Source organism: Ailuropoda melanoleuca, chromosome 12, assembly GCF_002007445.2.
Source record: "Ailuropoda melanoleuca isolate Jingjing chromosome 12, ASM200744v2, whole genome shotgun sequence".
Taxonomy (NCBI): domain Eukaryota; kingdom Metazoa; phylum Chordata; class Mammalia; order Carnivora; family Ursidae; genus Ailuropoda; species Ailuropoda melanoleuca.
The window spans coordinates 15,251,674-15,275,907 of NC_048229.1; the positions used below are offsets into that span (position 1 = coordinate 15,251,674).

General features: G+C 44.3%; 1 protein-coding gene across 8 annotated transcripts in view; it reads right to left on the bottom strand.

Moving 5' to 3' along the window:
• CIT (citron rho-interacting serine/threonine kinase) overlaps positions 1 to 24,234 on the bottom strand; it is a 170,887-nt gene that overhangs the window by 95,471 nt on the left and 51,182 nt on the right. For all 8 annotated transcript variants that reach the window (XM_034672359.1, XM_034672358.1, XM_019800123.2 and 5 more), the window contains one exon: positions 12,897 to 13,080. In XM_034672359.1, coding sequence (XP_034528250.1) covers positions 12,897 to 13,080 — 184 coding nt within the window. The remainder of the gene's footprint in view (positions 1 to 12,896; positions 13,081 to 24,234) is intronic.

Genomic DNA, 24,234 nt, shown 5'->3' on the forward strand with positions numbered 1-24,234 from the left:
CCTCCTCGTCACCTGAGATCCAACTCCCTCTTTCTATTTTGATAGCTATTTTGATGCTTGACAAATGTTCACTGTTTAGAAGTTCTAAGTACGGCAATTAAGAGCTCTTCAGAATAAAGGTGCTAAAGAAATCTCTCTTTTTTAGAATAAATAAAAAATTACACCTGAAAAAAAAAAAGCTATGGTAAGACTGCTGGTACTGAACCCAGCTTGTACCTAAGGCTGGAGGAATGGAGGGGGGTAAAGGTCCTCACAGCTTTCTGGAACTTCCCTGGTCTTCTACTGGGCTGTGCATTAGAATCACCTGCAAAGCTTTTATAAAACACCGATGTAAGGCAGTGAAAATACTCCATGTGATACTATGATGGTGGATCCATGTCCTTGCACATTTGTCCAAACCCATAAAATGCACACCACTCACAGTGGTAAACTATGGACTCTAGGTGATGACGACATGTCAGTGTAGGTTCATCAACTGTAACAAGAATATTGTCGATGGGGGCGCCTGGGCGGCTCAGTCGTTAAGCGTCTGCCTTCGGCTCAGGGCGTGATCCCGGCGTTCTGGGATCGAGCCCCACATTGGGCTCCTCTGCTGGGAGCCTGCTTCTTCCTCTCCCACTCCCCCTGCTGTGTTCCCTCTCTCGCTGGCTGTCTCTCTCTCTCTCTGTGTGTGTCAAATAAATAAATAAAATCTTAAAAAAAAAAAAAAGAATATTGTTGACGATGGGGGAGGCTGTGCACATTTGGGGGTAAAGAAGAAATCTCCACACCTCTTGCTAATATTGCAGCAAACCTAAAACTGCTCTTAAAAACATATGAAGTTTTAGGGGCGCCTGGGTGGCACAGTGGTTTAGCGTCTGCCTTCAGCTCAGGGCGTGATCCCGGCGTTATGGGATCGAGCCCCACATCAGGCTCCTCTGCTCTGAGCCTGCTTCTTCCTCACCCACTCCCCCTGCTTGTGTTCCCTCTCTCTCTGGCTGTCTCTATCTCTGTCAAATAAATAAAATCTTAAAAAAAAATAAAAATAAAAATATATGAAGTTTTAAAACAAAACAAAGAAACCCTGATATCCAGGGCCAAACTAGACCAATTAAACCAGAGACAGACTGGGAAGGGGGCCTGGAAGGCTCACTTTCTTAAGCTCTCAGTTGATTCTAATGTACAGAGATGATTGAGAACCAGGATGCTAATTAGAAGAAAGCATCTGTGATTTCGGGTATAGGCATTTAAAACTCATAGTATGACTGTCCCCATCATTTGGCTCAAGGTGGTATTTTGGCCAGGCTATTTGGTACTGGTGCCTTGTGGTCACTCCTTGAGTGGGGGACACAATTTTGAAGTTCATCATGGTGGGCTATGAATTTCAAGACAATGTGCAGATTTCAGACAGTGATTAAGAATATTCCTACCCTATTTTTAATAAGTCAACTGCAGTATACCATTTCCATGAATTACTCCTGTAAGAGAAACACACTAGAGACAGGTATGACTCAACATATTTGTTTTCTATTTATTTTTCATGTAGACACCTAGTCAAGAAAGTCAGAATTCCTGTCCTCAAACAAGTAGCAATGTGGGAGAGAGAATTAAGCCACCACCTTTGTCATCAATAATAGTGTCCATTCACTGAGCACTTAACTATCCATCAGACACTATACTTGATACCTTTACAAGTTACGTCACGGAACTCATTCAACAATCCTATGAGGTGGGTATTGTTATCCCATGGCACTGAAGCTAAGGGAATAGCTTACCCTATGGCCTCTACATGCTCTTATCCCATTATGATGATGTGGGCGCAGGTGTGGGGCAGCAGAACTGGGTTTTGGTTCAAAGTTGGGCTCTGCAACCGAACAGCCGTAGGTTCAATCCCGACTCTGCTACTCCTTGGCTGGTCAGCCTTGGACAAACCCAAGAGAAGCAACCCAAGAACAGTGCTGCAGAGACCCAGAGGAGCAAGCTCACAGAAGAAAGGGAAATGGATCATTCAAGGGAAGGTAACTTCTACCCGTGGCTGGCTGAGTGCAATGCTGGGAGGGCAGCTCCAAGGCTGAGCCCAGCACAGCCTGGGTGCCCCAGAACATCCCTTCAGGTCAGTCCGCAGCCACCCCCCAAAACAGCTCAGCGCACACACAAGAGCAACTCTTCCTCCCTCATTTGGCGGTGCAGGGGGTAATTAAATAGGAAACAGCGCCGACTTTAGAGGCCCAGGCTGGTTCATGCTCCGGGCTCGATGAGGTGCAGTACAATGAGGATGCTAATAAAAGAACATGCAGCCTGCCCACACATTGCTTGCCTACTCCTCCTGGCCGCATCTCTGATACACAGCCAGTTATACCCATGGAGAGAAAAGGCACTTCTGAGCAGCGGGTGCATGCAGCCAGCCACCCACACACAGCAGTGCTGTCTCTTCAAGCACAAAGCCAAGTTTGGGTTTTCCTCTTTTTTCCAGTTCTATTTTCTAGAAAAACTTACTCTGAAACCAACATCTCTTCCTGATATACACATCTGCTTTATAATTATAGGGGCCCCAAGAGTATTAAGAGAGGTAATGGTATATGACACACAGAGGGAAGGTCGGGCTCGGTTGGTTCTGCTGCAGCGGAAAGAATATTTGCTTAAAATGTGTTAGATGTGACCTAAAAATTGCTTTCCATGTAACTATAGCATTTAAGTACAAATGATAAAACGCAGTTTTCCTGGTGTCTATAATAATCCACATGACTCAAAAAAAATTCCTTAATAAAGCTACTGAGAGAATGCTTTTCCTATCAAAAGAGAATACAATCTGTGCTTCCATCCTCGAGAAAGTGTCTGTGTTGAGTACTCTCTCGTTGCTGCTGTAATAATTAAGATCATGCTACAGCATCAAGCCATCCATTTATTCCCTTAGGAAGAGGATCCTAAGACGGCAGAAGATGCCACCAGATCACAGAGAACCCAGATCACAAATCACATATAGTCTCGAGATAACCAAGAATGGATACTTGAGTCTAAACCCAGGGAATCAAAATTAGCTCAGCTGAGGGCCCTACCTTAATTGTGGCCAACGGCACTAAAAATACATGCAACGGCAAGATGTAATATGGTGCAAAAAATAAAACACTCATCAGCATTCTGTTCCAAAAATATGTTGGCTTTTAAGATTGAGCATTCTGAAATTTATGAACTAACTTTATAAGCCCGTTTAAAAATACACAAGTGGTGTCCATCATGAACACTTGGAGATATTAAAAATACGGTTCTACAAAACTTTCAGAGTCAAGCTAGTTTTGGGGCACCCTTACCTACCCACACTCACCACATATTCTCTCTCTCTCACACGCACAGGAGTGGTCTCCAACTGAATTAGACACATATTCTCTCTCTCTCACACGCACAGAAGTGGTCTCCAGCTGAATTAGACACATATTCTCTCTCTCACACGCACAGGAGTGGTCTCCAGCTGAATTAGAGCACTTGCTTTGGAATGATCAATATGTAACCCAAGAATCATTAACTTAAAATCACATTATTAATGAAAGTGTAGCTACTGGTGGGATTTCCCATACAGTCCCCACCTCTAAGCCAGTGCCTTGCTCTGTGGGTTAACGCCATACTTCCGCCTCCTACCTGAAGGGCCGAAGTCACCTAACTTACCTCGTTGAGTTCAGTTCTTGCTGCCTTTCCACCCACCACACACTGTCAATGAGAACCACATGTACCACGTCCCCACTCAAAATCCAAACCTGAAGGCCCGTCCTACCTCGAAACTCAGCTCCCCATGCACCCCAAAGCTCCACCTACCCCAGTGGGCTCTGTGCTCACTGGACACCCACAGGCTAGTCCTGGCCTCAGGGATCCATGTGGTCATTCCCCATCCCAGGTTCTAATTTCTTCACAGCCCTCACCATTATCTGAAAATCTCTTATTTATGAATTTATTTATTCTCTGTCTCCCCAAACAGAATGCTAGCTTCTTGAGGGCAGGGACCCTGTCTGTCTTGATCAGTTATGCCACAGGCCTAGAGCAGTGTATTTGTGGAGTGAATGAATGGGTGAATGAATGGTATGCCAAATATTCCTGTGCCCCAGGCAGCCTCAGTTTAAAGGTCACAGTGGACAGGAATCCAAAACAAGAAATACGTTGAATCAATGCTGGCATGATAAAGCTTTCTGGCCCTTGCCTGGGAGATGCCTGGATACCCTGGTTCTAGGACAGTAGTGTCACGATGACACACACATGCACTGTCCCCTCCAGGGGACACTCAAGCATTGCGGGGTGGGTGGGAGTGCGTGACATCAAGGTTGAGCAAAGCACATTTCCCCAGCACCAAGTTCCAGATCCCACTGGAACTAGATCCCACCAGAAGCCTCGAGCATGTTTTGTTTTGTTTTGTTTTATTTTGTTTTGTTAAAGATTTTATTTATTTATTTGACAGAGATAGAGACAGCCAGTGAGAGAGGGAACACAAGCAGGGAGAGTGGGAGAGGAAGAAGCAGGCTTCCAGTGGAGGAGCCTGATGTGGGGCTCGATCCCATAATGCCGGGATCACGCCCTGAGCCGAAGGCAGACGCCTAACCACTGTGCCACCCAGGCGCCCCTCGAGCATGTTTTATGGAAGGAACCGGTTTAGCCAACACATCACGGACTCCATTCAGAGTAAAAAATTGGATGGAGATATTAGGACATCTGTCAGGCACCCCACGTGGAGCCTGATTCTCTCAATGGGCAGAAACTAGCAAGATGTCTTTATAAACTCAAGCAGGGACGAAGGGAGAATTGAAAGCATCCCTAGGCCCATTCTCACCCCAAAATAACAAGAACAAATATGAAATGGACACTCACTCTGCTCCAGGTGCTAACACCACATGCTCTGTGTGTTCCCCTAACAAGCCTAGCAGGTAGGCACTGTAACAACCTCCACTTTATATACAAGGGAATTGATGCTGGGAGACATTAAATGCCTCATTCACACAGGTGGTGAGCGGCAGAGCCTAGATGGGAACCCACATCGACCTGATTCCAAAGCCTGGATTTTTAATGAGTGTACCACAGTTTGTGCCCCAAAATAAAGAATACTTACGTCAACTCTAAAGTTAAAAGTTGGAAAAGTTGGCCATTCTCTGCCACATGAAAGGTGAATGAACTTTAAGAAGTAACTCAAGCTTTGGGGAGGCAGGGTGGCTCAGTTGGTTGAGTACCCAACTCTTGATTTTGGCTCAGGCCATGATCTCAGGATGGTGAGATCCAGCCCTGCATTGGGATCTGCACTCAGCACAGGGTCTGCTTGGGATTTTCTCTCTCCCTGGCTATGTGTGCTACACCCCCTTCAAATAATAGATAAATCTTTAAAAAAAAAAAAAGTAATCGAAGCTTCATGATCAGTTTCCTTATCTGTAAAACAATGGGTGCTGCTGGGATTAAGCAAGAATATTCGTCAAGCACTTGAAATAGTGCCCGGTAGTGAGTTCTCAGTAAGAGCCACTCTTTCACCCTTGTTAGTAGGCTAGCCTGTAGGTCCTGCACAATCCACCCAAGTCACAACTGTTAGAGGCAGGATAGCACAGTGCTCCCGGAGGCAGCCAACGACAGTCTAAGTCTTCAATGTGTTACTACCTGCAAGACATCAGGAAAAGAACTCAACCTGGCTGAGGCTCAGCGTCCTCATCTGGAAATGGGGTTAATACCTACTATCTCACAGAGTCGTGGTGAGACTGGGAAGACCTCGTGAGATAATGCATGTAAGACACTTGGCACAACTCTGGGCACACAAGAAGTGCTCACTAGAGGACAGCTTCCATTAGCACTTGTGCAGAAGGAATTGGCATAATCCCTGTCCACTTTAGTGTACTTCAATTTGACAAATGTTCTTTTAAGACCTGCCAAGGGCAACACACTGTTTCAGGTGAGAGGTGGAAGACATGAGGGTCCCTGTCATCAATGAGCATTGAGCAGCATGCCCAGACACGGGGGAGAAGGAGGAGGTACGAATGAAAAGGAAGGCTGGGGTCTTGGCATACCAGGCTTGAATACCAAGTTCAGGAGTTGCCATTAATTCTGTGCACACTGTGATGTTACTGAAGGTCTGAGCAGGAGAATGACATCATCCACTTGTGCTTTGGAAGAATTCCACCCTCTGTGGAGAGTGGATCAGAGCTGGGAAAACTGGAGGCAGAGAAATCAGTTAGGAGGCTACTGCAAGAGTCCAAGCAAAACTCCATGAGGGGTGGTGGTAAGGACAGAAAGAATGGTGTAGACACAAGTGTCATCCTAGAGGTACAAGTTGGAGAGAGGACCTGGCAAATGATGGGCTGGTGGGGGAGATGGAAAATAGTTTAAGATGACTCAGTTTTCTTGTCTAGAAGGGTAGGGAGAGTGGTGGTTTGTTAAATGAAGCAAAGAAACCAAATTGGCACCTACTGGCTCACTGAGTGAGCAAACAAGTCTGTCTGTGTTGGGAGGGAAAAGAGGACAGGGACGTTGAGAAACGGATAGAACATCCCGGCAATAACGAACACAATGCACATGGGGAGGAAAGCCATGAGGAAGTGAGAGTGTAAGTCAAGGAACTGAATGAGATCAGCAAGACCAGGCTAAAAAGGCAACTGATGGAACCTGAGGAGACAGTGCAACATTTCAAAGACCTGGAACAGAAGACGACAGCCAAGAACAGTGAAACTGGCAGTCAGAGAAGTAGGAGGGAAAACCGAGTTTCCACAACACAGAAGGGAAGCAAACAAAGTTTCAAGGCACACGTGGTAACTGGTGGTATCACGTGGTGAGGTGGGGATCACTGGCTTTGGTGGTTGGGTGGAATCGGTGGCTTCTCAGACAGCAATTTCCATATGGTTGGAGAGATTGGAAGAGAGACACAGAGCGTAGGCTATTCTTTCACAAAGCCGGTCAGAGAAAGGAAGGTGACAGAGGTCAGGAGACGAAAGACAAGTGAAACAGAGAGAATGGAGAGAAATTCACTTAGGTGAAGGAAGAGGTGCCAAACTGGCGCAGAGCTTGGGAACACATAGCACCACTTAGTCAATTACTGTCTTCTTAAGGGATCCGAGGCAACCATGCAAATTAGCATGTGTAGGCCAGCAAAAAACGCACTTGACAGATCTTTTGGAGCCTAATCTTCAGGATTGGGCTAGGCTCGTTTGGATTACATTTCCTAAAGGTATCTTTAAGACAAACAAGAAGGCGGCAGAATGGTCCTGCCAGGCCTGCGAGGCAAGCACGCACAGTCTAAATAGAGAACAGAATAAGGCAAGTAGAACAAGATGTGCTTGACTAAGGGACAGAAGAAATTGAATGAGAGGAGAAAACCCAACACAACAAACAGAGGCAAAGGTCCGATATTTAGTGATGGTGGAAATGGAAGCAACACAGAGCCCTGGAGGGCAGGAACCACAGGCAGGAGCTAGTTATATTTTTTAAACTTATTTGGGAAGTACAGAAGATGCACACCTTCGTGTACCAGAGCACATTCTGTTACTGTTGCTGACTATTTTTTTAAAAACTCGAAAGACAGATGAGGCTCTTTGCAATAGGGATCTGGAAGTAGCATGCACAATGACAGACAGCCCTGGGCTGGATGGGGGATAGGAAGTCAGTTTTTAAGGGAAGACTCCCCACCCTCCCGAGTATGTCAGTAAAAGGGAAGTAGAACTGATTGGAGAATTCAGGCCATCTTCTTCTGGAATAACCCATTCCCAGGATAAATGACAGAAGGCAGCTGGAAGTATGAAACAGATTTGCATAGACATGGATCACAGAGTCATCAACAAATTGAAAGCTGCAGCCATAAAAATGATTTGGACCAGTTCACCAAATGCTTATTGAGCGCCTTGCATATGATCAGCCTGAAGCCACGGTGGAGAGCAAGGTCAACACAGTTCCTTCAGCTCACCAAGCTTACACTCAAGCAAAGAACTTTCCAGAAGAGAGTATATATGCATGTGTTTGTGTACACACACACACAAACACCAGGCAAAAGTCTCCAAATGAGAGGAGGAAGAAATTAAAAAAAAAAAATGCAAGAGCTACATAGTCTACCTACTCAAAAAACTTGCAGAGATTGAAAACAAAACCCAGCAATTAGACCACCTGTCAGCTCTCATCCCACCCTGCCCCAACCCCACTGCTCATCATTCCCCACAACAGGCCTCCACTTCTGACAAGCACGTGAACCTGGGGACCCCACACAAATCCCCTAATTTCTCCTGTCGGCAGCATTCATACCTGGCAGCATAGCACAGTGGCTAACAGACTCTTGAGCTGCCACATTGTCTGGGTTCAACTTCTGGCTCAGCCACTCAGGGTTGCATGACCTTGGGGCAAGTTGCTTAACCTCTCCATGCCTCAGTTTCCTTATATGTAAAATGGGAATAACGACACTAACTTCCTAGTGAGCCACTGTGCAGTTTAAATGAATTAATCTGTGTAAAGTTCTGAGAACAGAGCCTGGTAGAGTTGGTGTCCTGTATGGACAAGCTGTTGTTACCACTTGAACCCACCTGAGATGCTCTCTACATTTCTCTCCCCTCATCCAAATCCACTGTCTTCTAAAAAGCCAAATATTTCACCTCCCATTAGTGTGCTAACACACTCGGTCTCCCACACAGATATTTACTGAGGGTCTACTATGTCCTGCGCTCCAAGAGAACGAGGATGAAATCACACCCAGCCCTGCTCTTGAGATCACAGCCGACTTGGGGAAATGGAAAGACATTCCAACATAGATCATCACTGTAACTTGGCAAGAACTGTGGGCTGGCGTTACCCATTAAGTGTCCCCCACAAGGGAGGCTGCCTTCCTCTCCTGACTCCTAGAGCAGTCAGATATCCCATTTGTACCATGATGTTCTGCAGGAAAAGTTTTTGCTCTGTGTCCCCTGGACCGTTTCAAACATATATGCCTTGTCTTGTTCAACTTGATGGAAAGGCACCCGTTCTGAGACTGGGCCTTCTAGTTCTGTCTCCCAGTCCATTCCGTCCCCACAACCACCTTTTTACCTGCAGGTATCTGGCAACTGCGTATTAACTTGTGGTTGGTCAGGGTGTTTAAGCTTCCCTAGCAGAAAATTCCCAGGATCTGGGAGGCTGGGTTTCTGTTCTGGCATGACTGGACTACTTAGTTATTGCTGAGTTCCCTCCATATCCTCTCAGTATAAACACAGGGACACTATGCACATACAGACCAGCAAACTAAATAACAAAAATAATAACAGTGAACATTTATTGAGACTTTTCCATGTGCCAAGTACTAGATCAAGTGCTTTATGGATTTCATATAATACTCCCAAAAGCCCTAAGACGAAGGGATCATTACCGTCACCTTCACTTTGCAGTTGAGGAAATGGGCACGCAAAGAAGCACAGACAGAGCAAGGAAAAGGTACCAAAAACTGGTTTCCTGAAAATCTGGGAAGGCAATGGTGGAAGCCATTTCTCGTTCCTCCACCATGTTTAGATGGCTGGCTCCAGAATGAAACTTCTGATCATCCAGAAGGAAAGAGCCCCGAGCCAAAAGGAAGAGAGAGCCCCCCTTTCTAAAAACAGCCTATTCAGACACTGGCATCCCACAGATTCCAACCTCATCGAGATCTCTTTGCTCCTCCAAGATTTCCAAGTTCTCCAAAAGCATCAAACTAGCATGTGCAAAACTAGCACAAAATATAAAACCAACTGGTTTTTTCCTTCTAGAGTTTACACCGAAGGTTTGCAGAAATGCACAGTTTCAGCCAGGGCTTAAATGAGACAGTATCTCCGATCTAGGAAGAAGAAGGGACCTAAAGAAATGTACCCCTGCTGACAGGGGAGGGAAGAGAGCTGGGATCCATTTTATTTTTAAACCTTTAACATATTGTAAAATTCAAGCAAACAGAGGCTCAGAGAAACATGCAAGCATCCAGAGCTTGGGGATGTGGCCTGGGTTATTGGCAGTTAAAAAGAAAAAGAAGCACGAGACAGACACTCCCTCATTCTCCAGCACCAGCTTCGCCAGAATCCCACCCCAAAGACAACCAAAACCAGTCCTGTCGAATCCCTCCTGCTCCCTCCAACTCAAGCTGCAAGGAACGCCCACGATACTTCAGACACAGAATGCTGAGATCAAGATTCTTGCTAAGCCTAAAATAATGATGCGCTCCATGGCAGGCTTAAAAACTGTCTGGGGTCCCAAAAAAAAGATCCTAAAAAGCAACCAATGATCACAACAATTAAAATCATTCCCACGACCAGAGCCTCCGTGAAAAATCCTCATTCATTCAGCTCCATCTCTGAACATTTCATTCAATTCACTGGTGACAGATCTGGGGTCAATTTCCCCAGCGCAGCACCGCAGCATCTGCAATCTCCTAGGTGGTGTGAAGAGTGAGTAACGGCACAGGTAATCCCCATGTGTAAATAAAAACCTGTGATGCTGAGAACGGGGAGGGGAGAAGCAGAGGCTCAGGAAGAAAAAAGCAGGTCCCTGGGGGCAGCACTGGGACCCCCAGAAAATGCCTCCTCTCACCGCTAAACAATTTTGTCTACATGTCGGCAGAACTGCAAGGGCTTCTGGTTAATTTCATCACTGCATCTTTTATTAAATTTCTAAATAATGATAATGCGATCGGTCCAGGGTCACCTACATCCAACAGGTGGAGTGGATTTCTACAAGGATGCTGTAGGCTTCATCTGCAGGGCTGCCCATGGCCAAAGAGCCAAATTCGACAGCAAGATCACATTCAAAGACACGAGATGAAAGAATATCTTTCTGATTCCAATCCCAAACCACCAGGGCAAAGACATTAAAGTTCCCCAAAGGCAGGAATACTCCAATCCCATCTTTCAGGTAAGAAATACATGCTTTTGTTTGCATGGACTTTTTTTTTGTTTTTTTATGAGAATCTTACTAAGCATTCTGTTGGGGCATGAACAGGCGCTCGTGTTATGCTCTAGAGATGTATTGTGAACTATCAAAGGTGAAATAGCCTATCTTCAAATACAATGAGCAGTATAAACACAATCTGGGGGAGAGAATCATGAGCAAATTAAATCAACGAATATTTATCGAGTGCCTGGGCCTTAAGACTGAGATGCCCCCCCCCCATCAGAGAGCTCCCTTAACTGAGCTTTCTCTGAAGGGCAGATGCAATTTCAGGCTTCCAGAACGATAAGCCATTAATCACACACTGCTTCAGATTAATTGCAACGCCTAAGACCCCCACATCATACTGCCTTTGCCCCGAAAATTGAATTCCCTCAAGTCCTCCCTAGTTTTTCAGATCATAGCAACCCAAGCAAGCTTTCATTCTGAGCCAGACAGCCCACTGCTAACCAGAACTGGAACTCTCCACACACCTCCTTCCAGTCCGATGTGTGACCTTCAGTGTGCTGCGTGTGTCCACGTTAAGCTGCCCACCAACCACGCGTCCTTTAGCGTCAGGCCTCCACTTCTGCCCTGCTCTTCAAATGCCCTGCTGGGCCATTTCAAATCCATCTGATGGCACATTCAACAGCTAGTTAGCTCTCTGTCTGTTCACCTACCATCCAGATTGTTTTTGGAGTTGCAGAGCAAATGAGCCAGAAAGACACAGCCAACGCTACCAAAATCCAACCCCAGATATTAAACCCAAACCCCAGGGAAGAAGGAAAGTAGGGCCACCTCAGCATCTTTCAACATAAAAATCTCTCTCCCATTCAACCACAGCCCACAACCCTATTTCACCTCAAGTGCCCAGTTCCCCCCACGGTGGTCTGAAATCTTTTGAGGAACATCGGTGTCAAAATAGCACCCATGGGGAAACACCATCCAAGAACCAACGCATGCCTTCAAATCGATCTCTGAACTACAAACACAACAAATCAGGAATGGATGCTGCCAAGGAGAAAATCAAATTCTGCTTGTCTCCTAAGTGGGCAGCAACTAATTACCTGACGTTACCCCAAAAGCCTGCAAGTGAGAAAGCCAGGGCATCAGAAGAGTAACACAGCTGGTCCAAGACCTTCCCAGGGAACTCGTGCCTCTGAACACAGAATGTCATGGGATCACAGAACGAAACAAGACACTGAGCTCCTACATCCACAGAAACTACTGCATTTTACAGAAATTCCCGGAGGCTGGAAGCCAGGACCCTCCAGTCCCAGGTGCCGTGTGAATGCGTTTTTCGTGAGCTTTTTCAAGAACGGAGAAAAGACCTGTCATGTCAAGAGGTTTATGGTGATGTTTATACTTCCATTTTCTAATCTCCTGGTTTGTTTGTTTGTTTTCCCTGGGAAGCCCAGTTTCTGTGAATCAGTGACTCGGCTGCATCACACTCTCTCCCGGTGGCTCACGGTAACGGGGCTCTCTCTGGCCACCAGCGCTCTGCCAGCTCAGAGAAGCTCAGCTGCCAGATCCCTGATCTTGCAGCAGACTTCGAGTGGAGCCGAGCACCATCTATCTGTTAGAGCTCTGGTACAGCCACTTGCAGCTCAGCTAAGCGCATCAGAAAACCTTTAGCTTATGAGATCTCGTTCAATACAGCCAAGAGAGCGACCTCCATCCACCCACCTGAGAGATGGATACACAGATGGGTAAATAGATGGACGGCTCATTTGAACCCTGCACATTTCTCCTTCCACCAAAGATCTGCACTGCTAGATATCCCCCACTATTTCCTCCCCTCTAAAGAAGACCAAACACTGAAAAACTAACCCAAAGTACCCAATGGACGATTATGATGCTAGGGACAGGAAGAGGAACCTTAAACACAGCAAAATGAGAATATGAACAATCTACTTCACCAAAGCGCAGACAGGTAAATTGCTTCCCAAATGCAGGCTGATTAACAGCTTCCCTTCACTGCACTCCCCCCACCCCCCCACCACCACCTTTGGGCTCTGTATGCCTCACATCAGTACAGGTCCTTAGAAAGTCAAATTTTCACTTACTCAGATCTACCAAGAATCCCCAGTGCCTTGCTATACGAAAACCCCACAAACGGCAGTTCTTCGCCCGAGAAACCTGAGAGGTTCAGCTGGCACGGAGAGGATGAAACCCACGAATTCTTCTCTGGTTCATCAAAATTGGAGGTGTCATCATCAGACTTGAGGGTGGGAACGAAGGGGGGAGGAGCTGGTTAAAGAAAAACAAGAAGGAGAGAAAAATTCAGACGGATTCAACACTGTTGCGGAGAAAAATCGTCTTACTCCTTCAGCGTTCGTGATGGCACTGCAGCGCCTGCTTTCAATCTAGCTCACACAGGCAGCCCCAGCCTTGGCTCTTACAGCAACAAGAGATTAACCCCTTCTCTGCCAACATGGCCACCAGCCGGCAGACAGGCTGCCTTCCCCGTCGGGGTAAACTGAAGGAGAAACTCAAACAGGTCACTTGGTGGAACAAAAGCACTTTGGGGAACTCATGGGAGCCAGCTGCTCGTTCCGGGTATTTCCAGAACTCTTCGACAGAGCATCAGGCTGGCTCGTGCCAGCATGCCAGCCAACCCACACCTATGTATTTCCTCCTCTGGACATCCCTAAATCATTAATATTTAATGTTAACCACTGAAATAAGATGGCATTTCTACATTTCGTGGATGAACTGGAATGAGAGGAAGGAGCAAGAAAGAGGACCTGGGAGGTATGTAACTCATGTTAGGATAGCACTGCAGTCTAGCTCATTCATAGCCAGAGGAGTGTGCTCAGAGCTCTTATCAAACACTTTTTTTTTTTTTAGTTCATTATCCCTCCTCCCCACCTCAATCATGCCGCCCAAATCCACCGCAGTTTAATCAGCATAATGAAACACCAGCCAAATAAAGTTCTTCCCGATGATTTACAGCAACCCTGCGCACTGATGGTGTAAATGCACCGATGGACATCTGCGTCCTACCTCGTTAAGGCATGACTCCGGGCTAGGGGCATCTTACATCTTCTCCACTTTCTGCAGACCTACTAAGCTCTCTTGGTCAGGGAGGGGGACACTCGGCCATCAGTCACCAGGAGGCTGCCCATTGTGGTGGGCTCCAGGGGGTGAAGCGGGCCAGAAGCGTTACCATGGCTGCAGGCTGAGGCGTCTGTGGCGAGCTGGCCAGCTGAGTTGGCGAGCCAGGCATCACAGCCCCCGCAGTGCAGGCTTCATGCTCCCCACTCTGTGCGTGCTCTGGCTGTAACCCCACCTGCGTGGCAGGGGCCGATTCTGATCCAAGCGACAGAGCAGCATGAGTCACTGCCGGAGCTCGCTACAGCGCCCCCTAGGACCATTGTCACATACGGTCACAGTCCAGGCTTCCTTTTTAACTCCTTGTTTTCTGAACCAAACTGTGCACCAGATAGGAGCACCAGTCTTTTCTGCTTACAGACTCAAAAGAATCTGCTGTTTGCAAAAGTACCCCAATGACAACCACATGGAAGCGACAGCGCTGGGATGTGAATGGAGAGGTGAAGGGATGGGGGGGCGGTTAGGAAGCCACATGGATGAGGTCTGGCTGCTCCTGGGACCTGCTTCAGGTACACTGAGATGAGGTGAGAGACTGAAAACGTAAAATGCACTACCAGAAAATTATTTAACACCTCCAAGCTCTCAAGAGGATTTAAATCTTCCCTGTCAGTATCAGAATCTACTTGCTTAATACTTTAAAAATTAGCTGATGGAAAGAAAAATTACATTGAATGCTTCAGCCCACATCCCGTGTGTACTTCCATCAACATAGCCTCAAATCCAATCTGATTTCAATTACCCAATACTTTAAGAAAAAAAGAAATTAATGGAAATTACATTTCATAAGGATCAGAAAGAGAAGTTTTTCCATCTCAAAAAACTCAGGTAAAGACTGAGGAAATGTATGAAGATTCACAGATGATATGGAAGCGTTATGACTGATGGCACATTACTTTGGAATCTGAGTGGGTTCAAATCCCAGCCCTACCACCTACCCAGCTCTGTGACTTCGGGAAAGTCACTTAACCTCTCTGAGCTTCATTTTCAACATAAAGATAACTTCCTCAAAGGGCGGTTGGGAGGTTTAAATGAAAAAAAAAATCTATACAAAGTACTTAGCATATTCTTTAGCACACAGTAAACACTCCATAAAAATCACCCATTATTGTTATTGCTCACATGAGATCCATGTTTACGACAGATCCTGCAGTTAGTGAAGGCTAGTGAGATACAGCCCAATCCGTGTTGAATATTCTTCGTTCCTGCTCAAAGCACGCACACACTCATGTGGATGTTTGTGTTTATCATATCATCTTATTTCTAGCAGAAGTTTAATTCCCTTTCCACTATATACTAATTTATCTTTGAGAGACTAAAATAGAATCCCATTTCTGAGTGAGGAGTATGATTAATATAGGGGTAGGAGCCACCCTTTGCAAAATAATTATGATTTAGAAAATCTGTACTATAAAATAAGATTTCTCTTGAAAACTCCATCATGCTCAAAGCTAGCCCATATGGTCGAGATTAGAAAAAGGCCCAGACAATCTTCAATAGAAGGAAGGAAAACCAACATGAAATACACCAGCTGGTAACAGGTGAGATAGTCACAGGATAGATAAAAAGCCAGGGATATAAACCTCTAGACAGGTAGTCAGTTGAATACAACAGTAAAGTCTGAAAATAAGGGCTTATAGGAGCACCTGGGTGGCTCAGTCGGTTAAGCACCTGACTCTTGATTTTCGCTCAGGTCCTGATTTCAGGGTTGTGAGATTAAGCACCACGCTGGGCTCTGCATTTAGCCGGGATTCTGTTTGAGATTCTCTCCCTCGGCCCCTCCCCCTGCTCACAATCTCTCAATCACTCACTAAAATAAATAAATCAATCTTTTAAAAAAAAAAAAAAAAAAGGACTTATCAGGGCCACATTTGGCCAGGAAAAGAGCCACAGCCTCAAGCCAAAAAGAAATGGGCAAACTGGAAATTCTCTACCCACCAGAAAGTGACAAGGATGCTCACCCTTGGCCAGGATGCTTTAGGGGGAAAGAGACAGGCTGGCGATTAAAACTGTAATTCCAGTGCGGCGCCTGGGTGGCTCAGTCGTTAAGCGTCTGCCTTTGGCTCAGGGCGTGATCCTGGCGTTCTGGGATTGAGCCCCACATCAGGCTCCTCCACTGGAAGCCTGCTTCTTCCTCTCCCACTCCCCTTGCTTGTGTTCCCTCTCTCGCTAACTGTCTCTATCTCTGTCAAATAAATAAATAAAAATTTAAAAAATAAAAAAAATAAAAATAAAACTGTAATCCCAGCTAGGGTGTCTGCATTTATAGTATCCAGTATAGGGTGGGAACTACAAAACGAGAAATTAACATCAATACTGGCCCAGGATCACTGAGCCCTTAGGGCACGGGCAGGCACAAAAGGAGAACATCTTGTGGAAGCACTTTCACAATCCAGGGCACATGGGATAGACAAAATGACACACACAGTCCCTACTAGAAAGGGGTTCACACACAAAAAAGTAAAAACCAACAACAACACATAACAAGGAAAAAGAAACCACCCAAATTACCATGGAGGAACATCATCACATAAAAGAAATGGGAAAATTAGTCTTCCAAAAACTGCAGATAAAAAAACAATCTAAAATGGGCCATAAAATAAATTTATTATCAAGGTAAATGAGGAGAAACTCTAATAAAAGAATAGGATACTCTGAAAAAAGGACCAAACACATTTGAAAGGAACCAAACAGAACTTTAAAAATGAAAAGTATTGTTATTGAATTTGAAGTTTAAAACTCATTGAATGCATTAAATAGAAGATTAGACACAGCCAAAGAGAAAATTAGTGAAGTAGCAGTTAGATCTGAAGAAATCATATAGAACCATACTTCTCAAAGTGTGATCAGTAGACTGGCAGCAACAGCATCACCTGGGAGTTGGTTAGAAATACAAAATCTCTGGGGCTCCTGAGTGGCTCAGTTGGTTAAGTGTCTGCCTTTGGCTCATGTCATGATCTCAGGGTCCTGGGATCAAGCCCCGCGTTGGGCTCCCTGCTCAGCAAGGAACCTGCTTCTCCCTCTCCCTCTGCCACCACCCCCCGCTCATGCTCTCTAATAAATAAATAAAGTCCTTAAAAAAAAAAAAAAAAAGAAATACAGAATTTCTGGCTCTTCCCCACATCCACTGAATCAGAACCTGCATGGTAACGAGAGCTGCATTTGGAGAAGTACTCACATGGAATGCAGCACAGAGACAAAGAGACAAGACATGAGAGGTCAGGAGACAAAGAATGAGAAGGTTCAATACATATCTTAACAGGTGCACCAGAAAGAGAGAGCGAACTAGCTCAAAATCTGGATGCCACATTTTGAAAGGATTATGTGAAACTTGGTCAAATCCCAGACTACCAAGTATGTGACCACATCTATCTTTGGGGGCTAATTCTCCTCCTTCTTGTACCTTATGGAAAATATTCCCTTTTTGAGCCTCATAAAACGTAATTTTTTCTGGGGCAGCCTGGATGGCTCAGTCAGTTGAGCATCCAACTCTTCATTTTGGCTCAGGTCACGACCTCATAATTGTGGATCAAGCCCCATGTCAGGCTCTAGACTCCGTGCAGAGTCTGCTTCAGATTCTCTCTCCCTCTCCCTCCTGCTCATTCTCTCTTTCTCTCTCTCAAATGAATAAAATCTTTTAAAATATTTAATTTTTCTTCTTTACAAAAGGTATTAATAGGTCGTTGGATTTAAGTCTATGTTGATGGAGATACACATTATATCTGAGAACATAAGAGTGCCAGGCACACTGTAGGTGCACAATAAATATTTGCTGAACAGATGTATACAAAATGACTCTTGAAAAGAGAGCACCTAGCATAATAAAGTCCACGAAGAAATTACTGGGTGTTTGAGTTAAATGAAGAGGCTTAAAAGTGGAGATTGTTCTGTCTGAAAAATATGTTAATGAGTGCCTATATTAATATTTTCTGATACAGTATTATGAAATCATCATCCCACCCCCCATACCCACCACATTCAATAATGACAAATCAGAAGTCATATATTAAGATCTACTGTTCATTGGCAAACACCATTAAGAAAAACAAGAAAATCTTTTCCTATGTATTTTTTAAAATAAATCAGCCGTGCTTGAGGTCACATTAGGGCACATTCCCCATAGTGGCAAGGGCTATGCAAGCAAGTTCTGGAGTGTTTCCTGCCCACCCCACCCTGCCATTCCCAATTATAAGATAGATAGCAGAACAAGGTTTTCAGAAACAAAGAGCTATTTTAAGAGCTTTAGTTAATCTCTCTCCTATAAATTCTCTCTCTTTTCTTTAATCCTGGCATTCATTAGAAGCTTTTGGGGGGGAAAATGTATTACCTTCAAATTAAAGAAACAAAACAAAACAAAAAAATAAAAAAAAAAACCAACAAGGCAAAAAAACAAGAAAAGGAGAGCCAACTGGATTTGTCCTCTTGGTCTTCCTTATCTCTAACATGTTCCATTGAGCTCCATTTACCCCATTCCCACTCTTAATTTTTCAGCATATCAAAGATTAATATTACAAATATAAAAGATTTTCTAATTTTGATAAAGTGTTTATTGTCTGCCTTCCCCATGAGGGGAAGACTATGCTGTGTTCACCATTACACCACTAACACCTGGCTGTCCTTAGTCAATGTTTAGTATCTATTCTGTTAAAGGAATGAACGAGTAACAAGAACCTTGGATGTGTGATAATTTCTTAAACCTAATGGGCTATTTCGTGCAATGTGCCACTTTAGGAAACCTAGAGTACCTGATTTAGTCATGAAGAACTGGCACATTAAAAAACAAGTACGACAACAAAAATCTGAGCCTAGATATAGCTCATGAAACTCCTATGACTTTTCATCATCACTGTGAGTTACAGACACTGGTGCTGTGTTGCGTGTGGCAGAAGCGCAAGATGAATAACAGCCAACACAGTGTTATAGAGGACAAAAGCACATAAATAAATATTGTGTAATGATATAATGAATCGGGACTATGCTTGGAACACAGTGGGCATCCAATATTAAATCAAAAACATTTTCAGCTTCATTCTATCTACCATGATGTCCTGTACCTTAAAAAAAAAAAAAGTATTTAATTAATCCGATGCCACATTCAACCCTAAAAGGAAGATGACCAGAAAAGCAGCCGTCCTCCAGTTCCTTACACTCTGAAGCAACCAATGTGATAGCACTTACCCACGGTACAAAGGCAGAACTGCAAAGTAGGTGAAGAGAGGCTATTTATGTCGTTTAGAGGTCAAGGTGTGGGTGTGAAAAGCAGAGATACATAAATGGAGTACCAGTAAGTTCTGCCGAAGGGGATACGTGAGTTTTGTGTGTTCCTGCGGGAAAGTGTCATGGAGGTGATTGAATGTCAAGAGTTCGTTAAAAGGTATCTTGGCTGGCTGGAGTGGGGAAGAGTACCACTTTAGAAAAGCCACAGAGCAGCAGCCTGAGAGAGCCATGGGTAATGAGGCTGGGAAGGAAGCGAAATTGAAATCTTGGCCGGATCTTGAAGCAGGGTAACCCTGGATTGGATTGACAGAAGGGATTATTAAACAGAGTTTTAGAGCACTGGGTTGGTGTCAGTACCAGAGACTGATACCATCACCGCAGGACCAATGGCTGGAAGAAGTTGATGCTAGAAGCCTCTAAAGGACAAGCCTACAATAGTCAACATGACAAATTCTACAGTAAGGAAGTGATAACAGAAACACAGAGGATGTGGATTAACAGGAGGCAGGCTATAGAAAGAAGGGGCAAAATGTGACAACTGACACAAGAGCGGAGCTTTTAGGAATATCAATGACCAACTCTTAGGATGGAACAGCTCCAAGAGAAAGAGGTTCCAATAGCAAGAGCAAGATATCCAGGATCAGAGAGATCATGGGAATGAACCAATAGAATAAGTTAGGGGATAGGCAAATACAGCTAGTTACTAAATACACGTAAATTAATTCAGCCCATCAGAACAGAGTCTATTCCCCAGAGCCTCAGGCAAGTCCCCTACTTTCTCCCCTTTGGGTAGGAAGTGGTGAGGTATAGCTCCTCCAAACAACATGTTGCATAAGAAATATAAAAAGAAGACAAACTAGATCCAGATTCCAATAGACTTAAGTAAATAAAATATTGTCCCATGTCTTTGCTTCCAAAAGAGTCATAGGCTTTAAGGTAATGCTGATTTGGCCAGCGGTCAGTTTTTACAATGGTGTCTTCAAAGGAGATGAATAAGGAAGTTAGCATTATTCAAGTATGCTTCAATCAATCAGTCTCAAGGATGCTAGGGTCTGGCTTCCAACGGCTAAGCGGATTCCCTTTCAGGTAGCAGATTCAAGATCTCGATGGAGTGGCATGCTCTGTCTGAATCTTGCCATTCTCAAAAGCCATGATCCTACCAGGCTGCTTAGCATCAAGTTTTTGGTAAACGACTGACGTTTTCCCACAGAATTATACTTTGAGAGATGCTTTCTCTCAATTCTGCGTCATAATACTAATACTGTAGCTTTACTTTGTCTGCCCCCCTCGCTCTGGCTCTGGGTACTCAGCAAACCTGCAAAACACTTACACGGGCTGGAAATGCTCCAAAGACAGAATCCTTTCAAATCGCAACTGTCAATGACAGCATTTCCCTGCCAGGATGCGTCTGGATCTAGCCAGTGTGGGGCCCAGGTGGAGGCCCCCAGAACATACTTAAACAATAGTGAAGGAGCTGGTTCCTCGGCTTCCATTCCCTAGACCGGATCGCTCTAGCACCTTCCTCCTTGAATTACCTAAACCCAAGAACACACCACATTACACTCATTCTTTGCTGCCCTTAGGAACACTGCAGTATCCTTTTCTCCAACATTTTCAAATTTATTTTTAAATATTATAAAAATCTTCACATACACAAAAGTAGTAAAGTAGTAAAATGAACTCCCACAAGCCCGTCGCCCGGCTTCAACAACGAGCAACTCTCATCCCGTTCCACTTCATCCCTTTCTTGTCTGCGCATCTGTTGATTATTAAAAGCAAACCCCAGACACTATATCATTTCAACCATAACTAGTGCAGTAGATATCTCTAAGCAGGATTTCTTAGAGGAAATGACATGTGGGAGGAGAGAGGGCTTTGCTGTAGGGGGCTGTCATGTGTCTTGTAGGGCATTTAGCAGTATCGCTGACCTCTACCCACCAGGTGCCAACAGTACCTCAAGTCATGACAACCAAACTGTCTCCAGACATTGCTAAATGTCCCGTGCGGGGCAAAATCGCCAAGGTTCTAACCAATGCTCTAACAGATAAGGACTTCCAAAACACTGTTACCACAATACCTTCATCACATCCAACAAAATTAATAGTAACTCCACAACATTATCTAACACCATATTTGTGTTTGATTTCTCCAGTTGTCCCAAAAATGTCTCTTTACAATTGATTTCATTTCAGTCAGGATCCAACCAAGGTTTACAAACTGATTTGGTTGGTGTGTCTTTTTTTTTTTTTTTAAGATTTTTTATTTATTTATTGGACAGAGATAGAGACAGCCAGCAAGAGAGGGAACACAAACAGGGGGAGTGGGAGAGGAAGAAGCAGGCTCATAGCGGAGGAGCCTGATGTGGGGCTCGATCCCAGAACGCCGGGATCACGCCCTGAGCCGAAGGCAGACCCTTAACCGCTGTGCCACCCAGGCGCCCCTCGTTGGTGTGTCTCTTAATCTGTACCACTGACTTTCTTTTAAAGTCATTTACTGGTCTAAGACACTGGATCACATGTCTGTAGAATTTCCGACATTCTGGACTTGGGTGAGTGTATACTTGTGATGTCATTTAACATGTTTCTCTGTCCCCCGTGTTTCCTATTAATTGGCAGTTCAATTGAGGGTCTTCCTTACATTCATATTCAATTCTTTTGGCAAGAATACTTCCCAGTATTCTGGATGTTATCTACTTAATGCATGACGTTAGAAGGCATACAATGTCTGCTTGTCTCCCATCTTGTGATGTTCAGAATGATCCGTGTGTTCCAATGACATCAGCCTTATCCCTCCACCCTAAAGAGCCCCCAATCTTTCACTTAAAGATTTACAACCATTGATGAGCATTGCCTATAGCCCTTATTTCATTAAGGGCTGCAAAACGGTGGTTTTCTCATTTCACCATTCCTTCTACATTTATTAGCATATCAATTTGGTCACCCAGAAATACAGTTCAAGTATGAAGGCAGGACAAATGCTTGGTTCTTTCCCTATATTTAGCAACATTCAGAGTAATGACTTGGGGGCCCTTAGCAACCGCCGGAAGTGACCAGTGAGATTTCTTTTTGAATTATCATTAAGAACTCAGAAACTGTTATATATTTGTTGTGTTTCAAGTCAATGCAATCTTTTTGGCACTCATACTCCCCCATCTTAGGCAAGGAGAAGCCCCTCTACTAGATATTCTTGCCAGAAACGCCAAATCAGAATCTATTTTAGCTTTTGGAGCTACCTTCCAGTTTATAGGGGCCAGAAGAACAAGTACCACCATCATCCCCTAATGAGGAAGCAAAGAGACAAATGTGGGGGTATTCTGTTAGCCAATGACCTAACTTCTTCATCAAGCCAATGGCATAGAAAAAAGTAATATACATGTATATATGTTCGTATATATGTCTGTGTGTGTATATATACACACGTATATATATTTAATTTAAAAAGTTTAAATCTATCTCCATAGCTGACTATATCCCAAGATACAAGTGACTTTGAATCCAACTACTGGGAGCATTGGCAAGATGTGGAGGAACTGGATCTCTCATTCGTTGTTGGTGAAAATAAAAAATGGTACATCCACTCTGAAATAGGTTGGTAATCTCTCAGAAAATGAAGCACATCCCTATCATATGATCCAGCCATTCCACTCCTAGATACTTACCCAAGAGAAATGAATGCGTATGTCTGTAGGTTTGTACACAAATGTTCATATAAGTTTTACTGCAAATAGCCAAAAACTAGAAACAACCGAAATGTCTATCAGCAGAGGACTGGATAAACAAACTGTGGTATATCCATACAATGAACTACCACTTAGCAGTAAAAAGGAACGGACTATGACACATGCCACAACATGGGAAGAATCACAGAATGATTATGTTGAATGAAAGAAGTTGGACAAAATAAGTACACCTTGCGGGACTCAATTTATATAAAGTTTAGAAAACACAAGCTAAACTACAGTGACAAAAGGCAGATCAGTCGTTGCCCGAGGACAAAGGAAGGAATGGGGAGGGGTGTCAGGAAACAGTTTCAAAGGGGCATGAAGAAACTTCTGGGGATGATGGACATGTCCATGCTCTTGAGTGTTGGGACGGCTTCGCGGTTATATACATATATCAAAACATAAACTGTACACTTCAAATACATGTGCTTATTGTATCTCTATTATTCCTCAATAAAACTCTTTCCAACCAGGGGGAAGTACGAATATTTTGTCCGTACGAATATTTTGTCCCCAATCCATTCCTGGTCTGAGGAGCTTCCAGTCATTTTCCTTCACCCAATGAGGTGGAAGTTCTGAACAAACACATCAAGCCTCACCCCCTTGCTCACTCCTCCTCCAGGAAGAAGGAGCTAATGTGACTCATCAGAGTTGGACATCGCCAGGCTATCTTTTATTGGAAGGCAGGGTTACTGAGCCTGGAAAGCAAAGAACCAAGCTGAACACTTCCTGTTTCACTGCCTACGTCCAGACTTGGCAGGCACTCAGACCTGACCTCTTTTGTCCTCCGTCGTTCCCTCAGTCCCCCCATGACAAGACCTCTCTGTCCGTGAGGGAAGGCCCTCCATTCTTCTCTGGGAGGATGGGTAAATGTCTTGGAGCCCTGCAACAAGGGTTATTGAGCCTTGCCGAGAATAAAGTGGACATTTCCATCACTATGTGGCTATCCCTAGTTCCTTGTGTATGTCCTTTGTTTGTCAGAAGCTTGAAGGACAGGAAGGGTGGGCCTTACAACCCAAACTGCCAATGCTGTACAATGAACGTAATCCTTTTCTTTCCATTACCAGGAAACAACAGAGTTGGTCACGTTCATTTTCTCTAAAGTGAGACACTGAAAATCGTTTCCAAATCTTTGGTTGTGAACCACCTGGACCTCCTACTCTTTGTCTTTTGGCTTCTTAACCTCTTTTGACTCCTGCCAGTCAGCTCCTTAGTCCTAAGCAAATTTCACACTCAGAAAATGAGCGTAAATGCAATCGCCACACTTCATAGAATTGATTCGAAAGTTGGCTGCTGAATATAGTCTCAGATGTTTAATATAATTCTTTTTTTTTAAGATTTTATTTATTTATAAG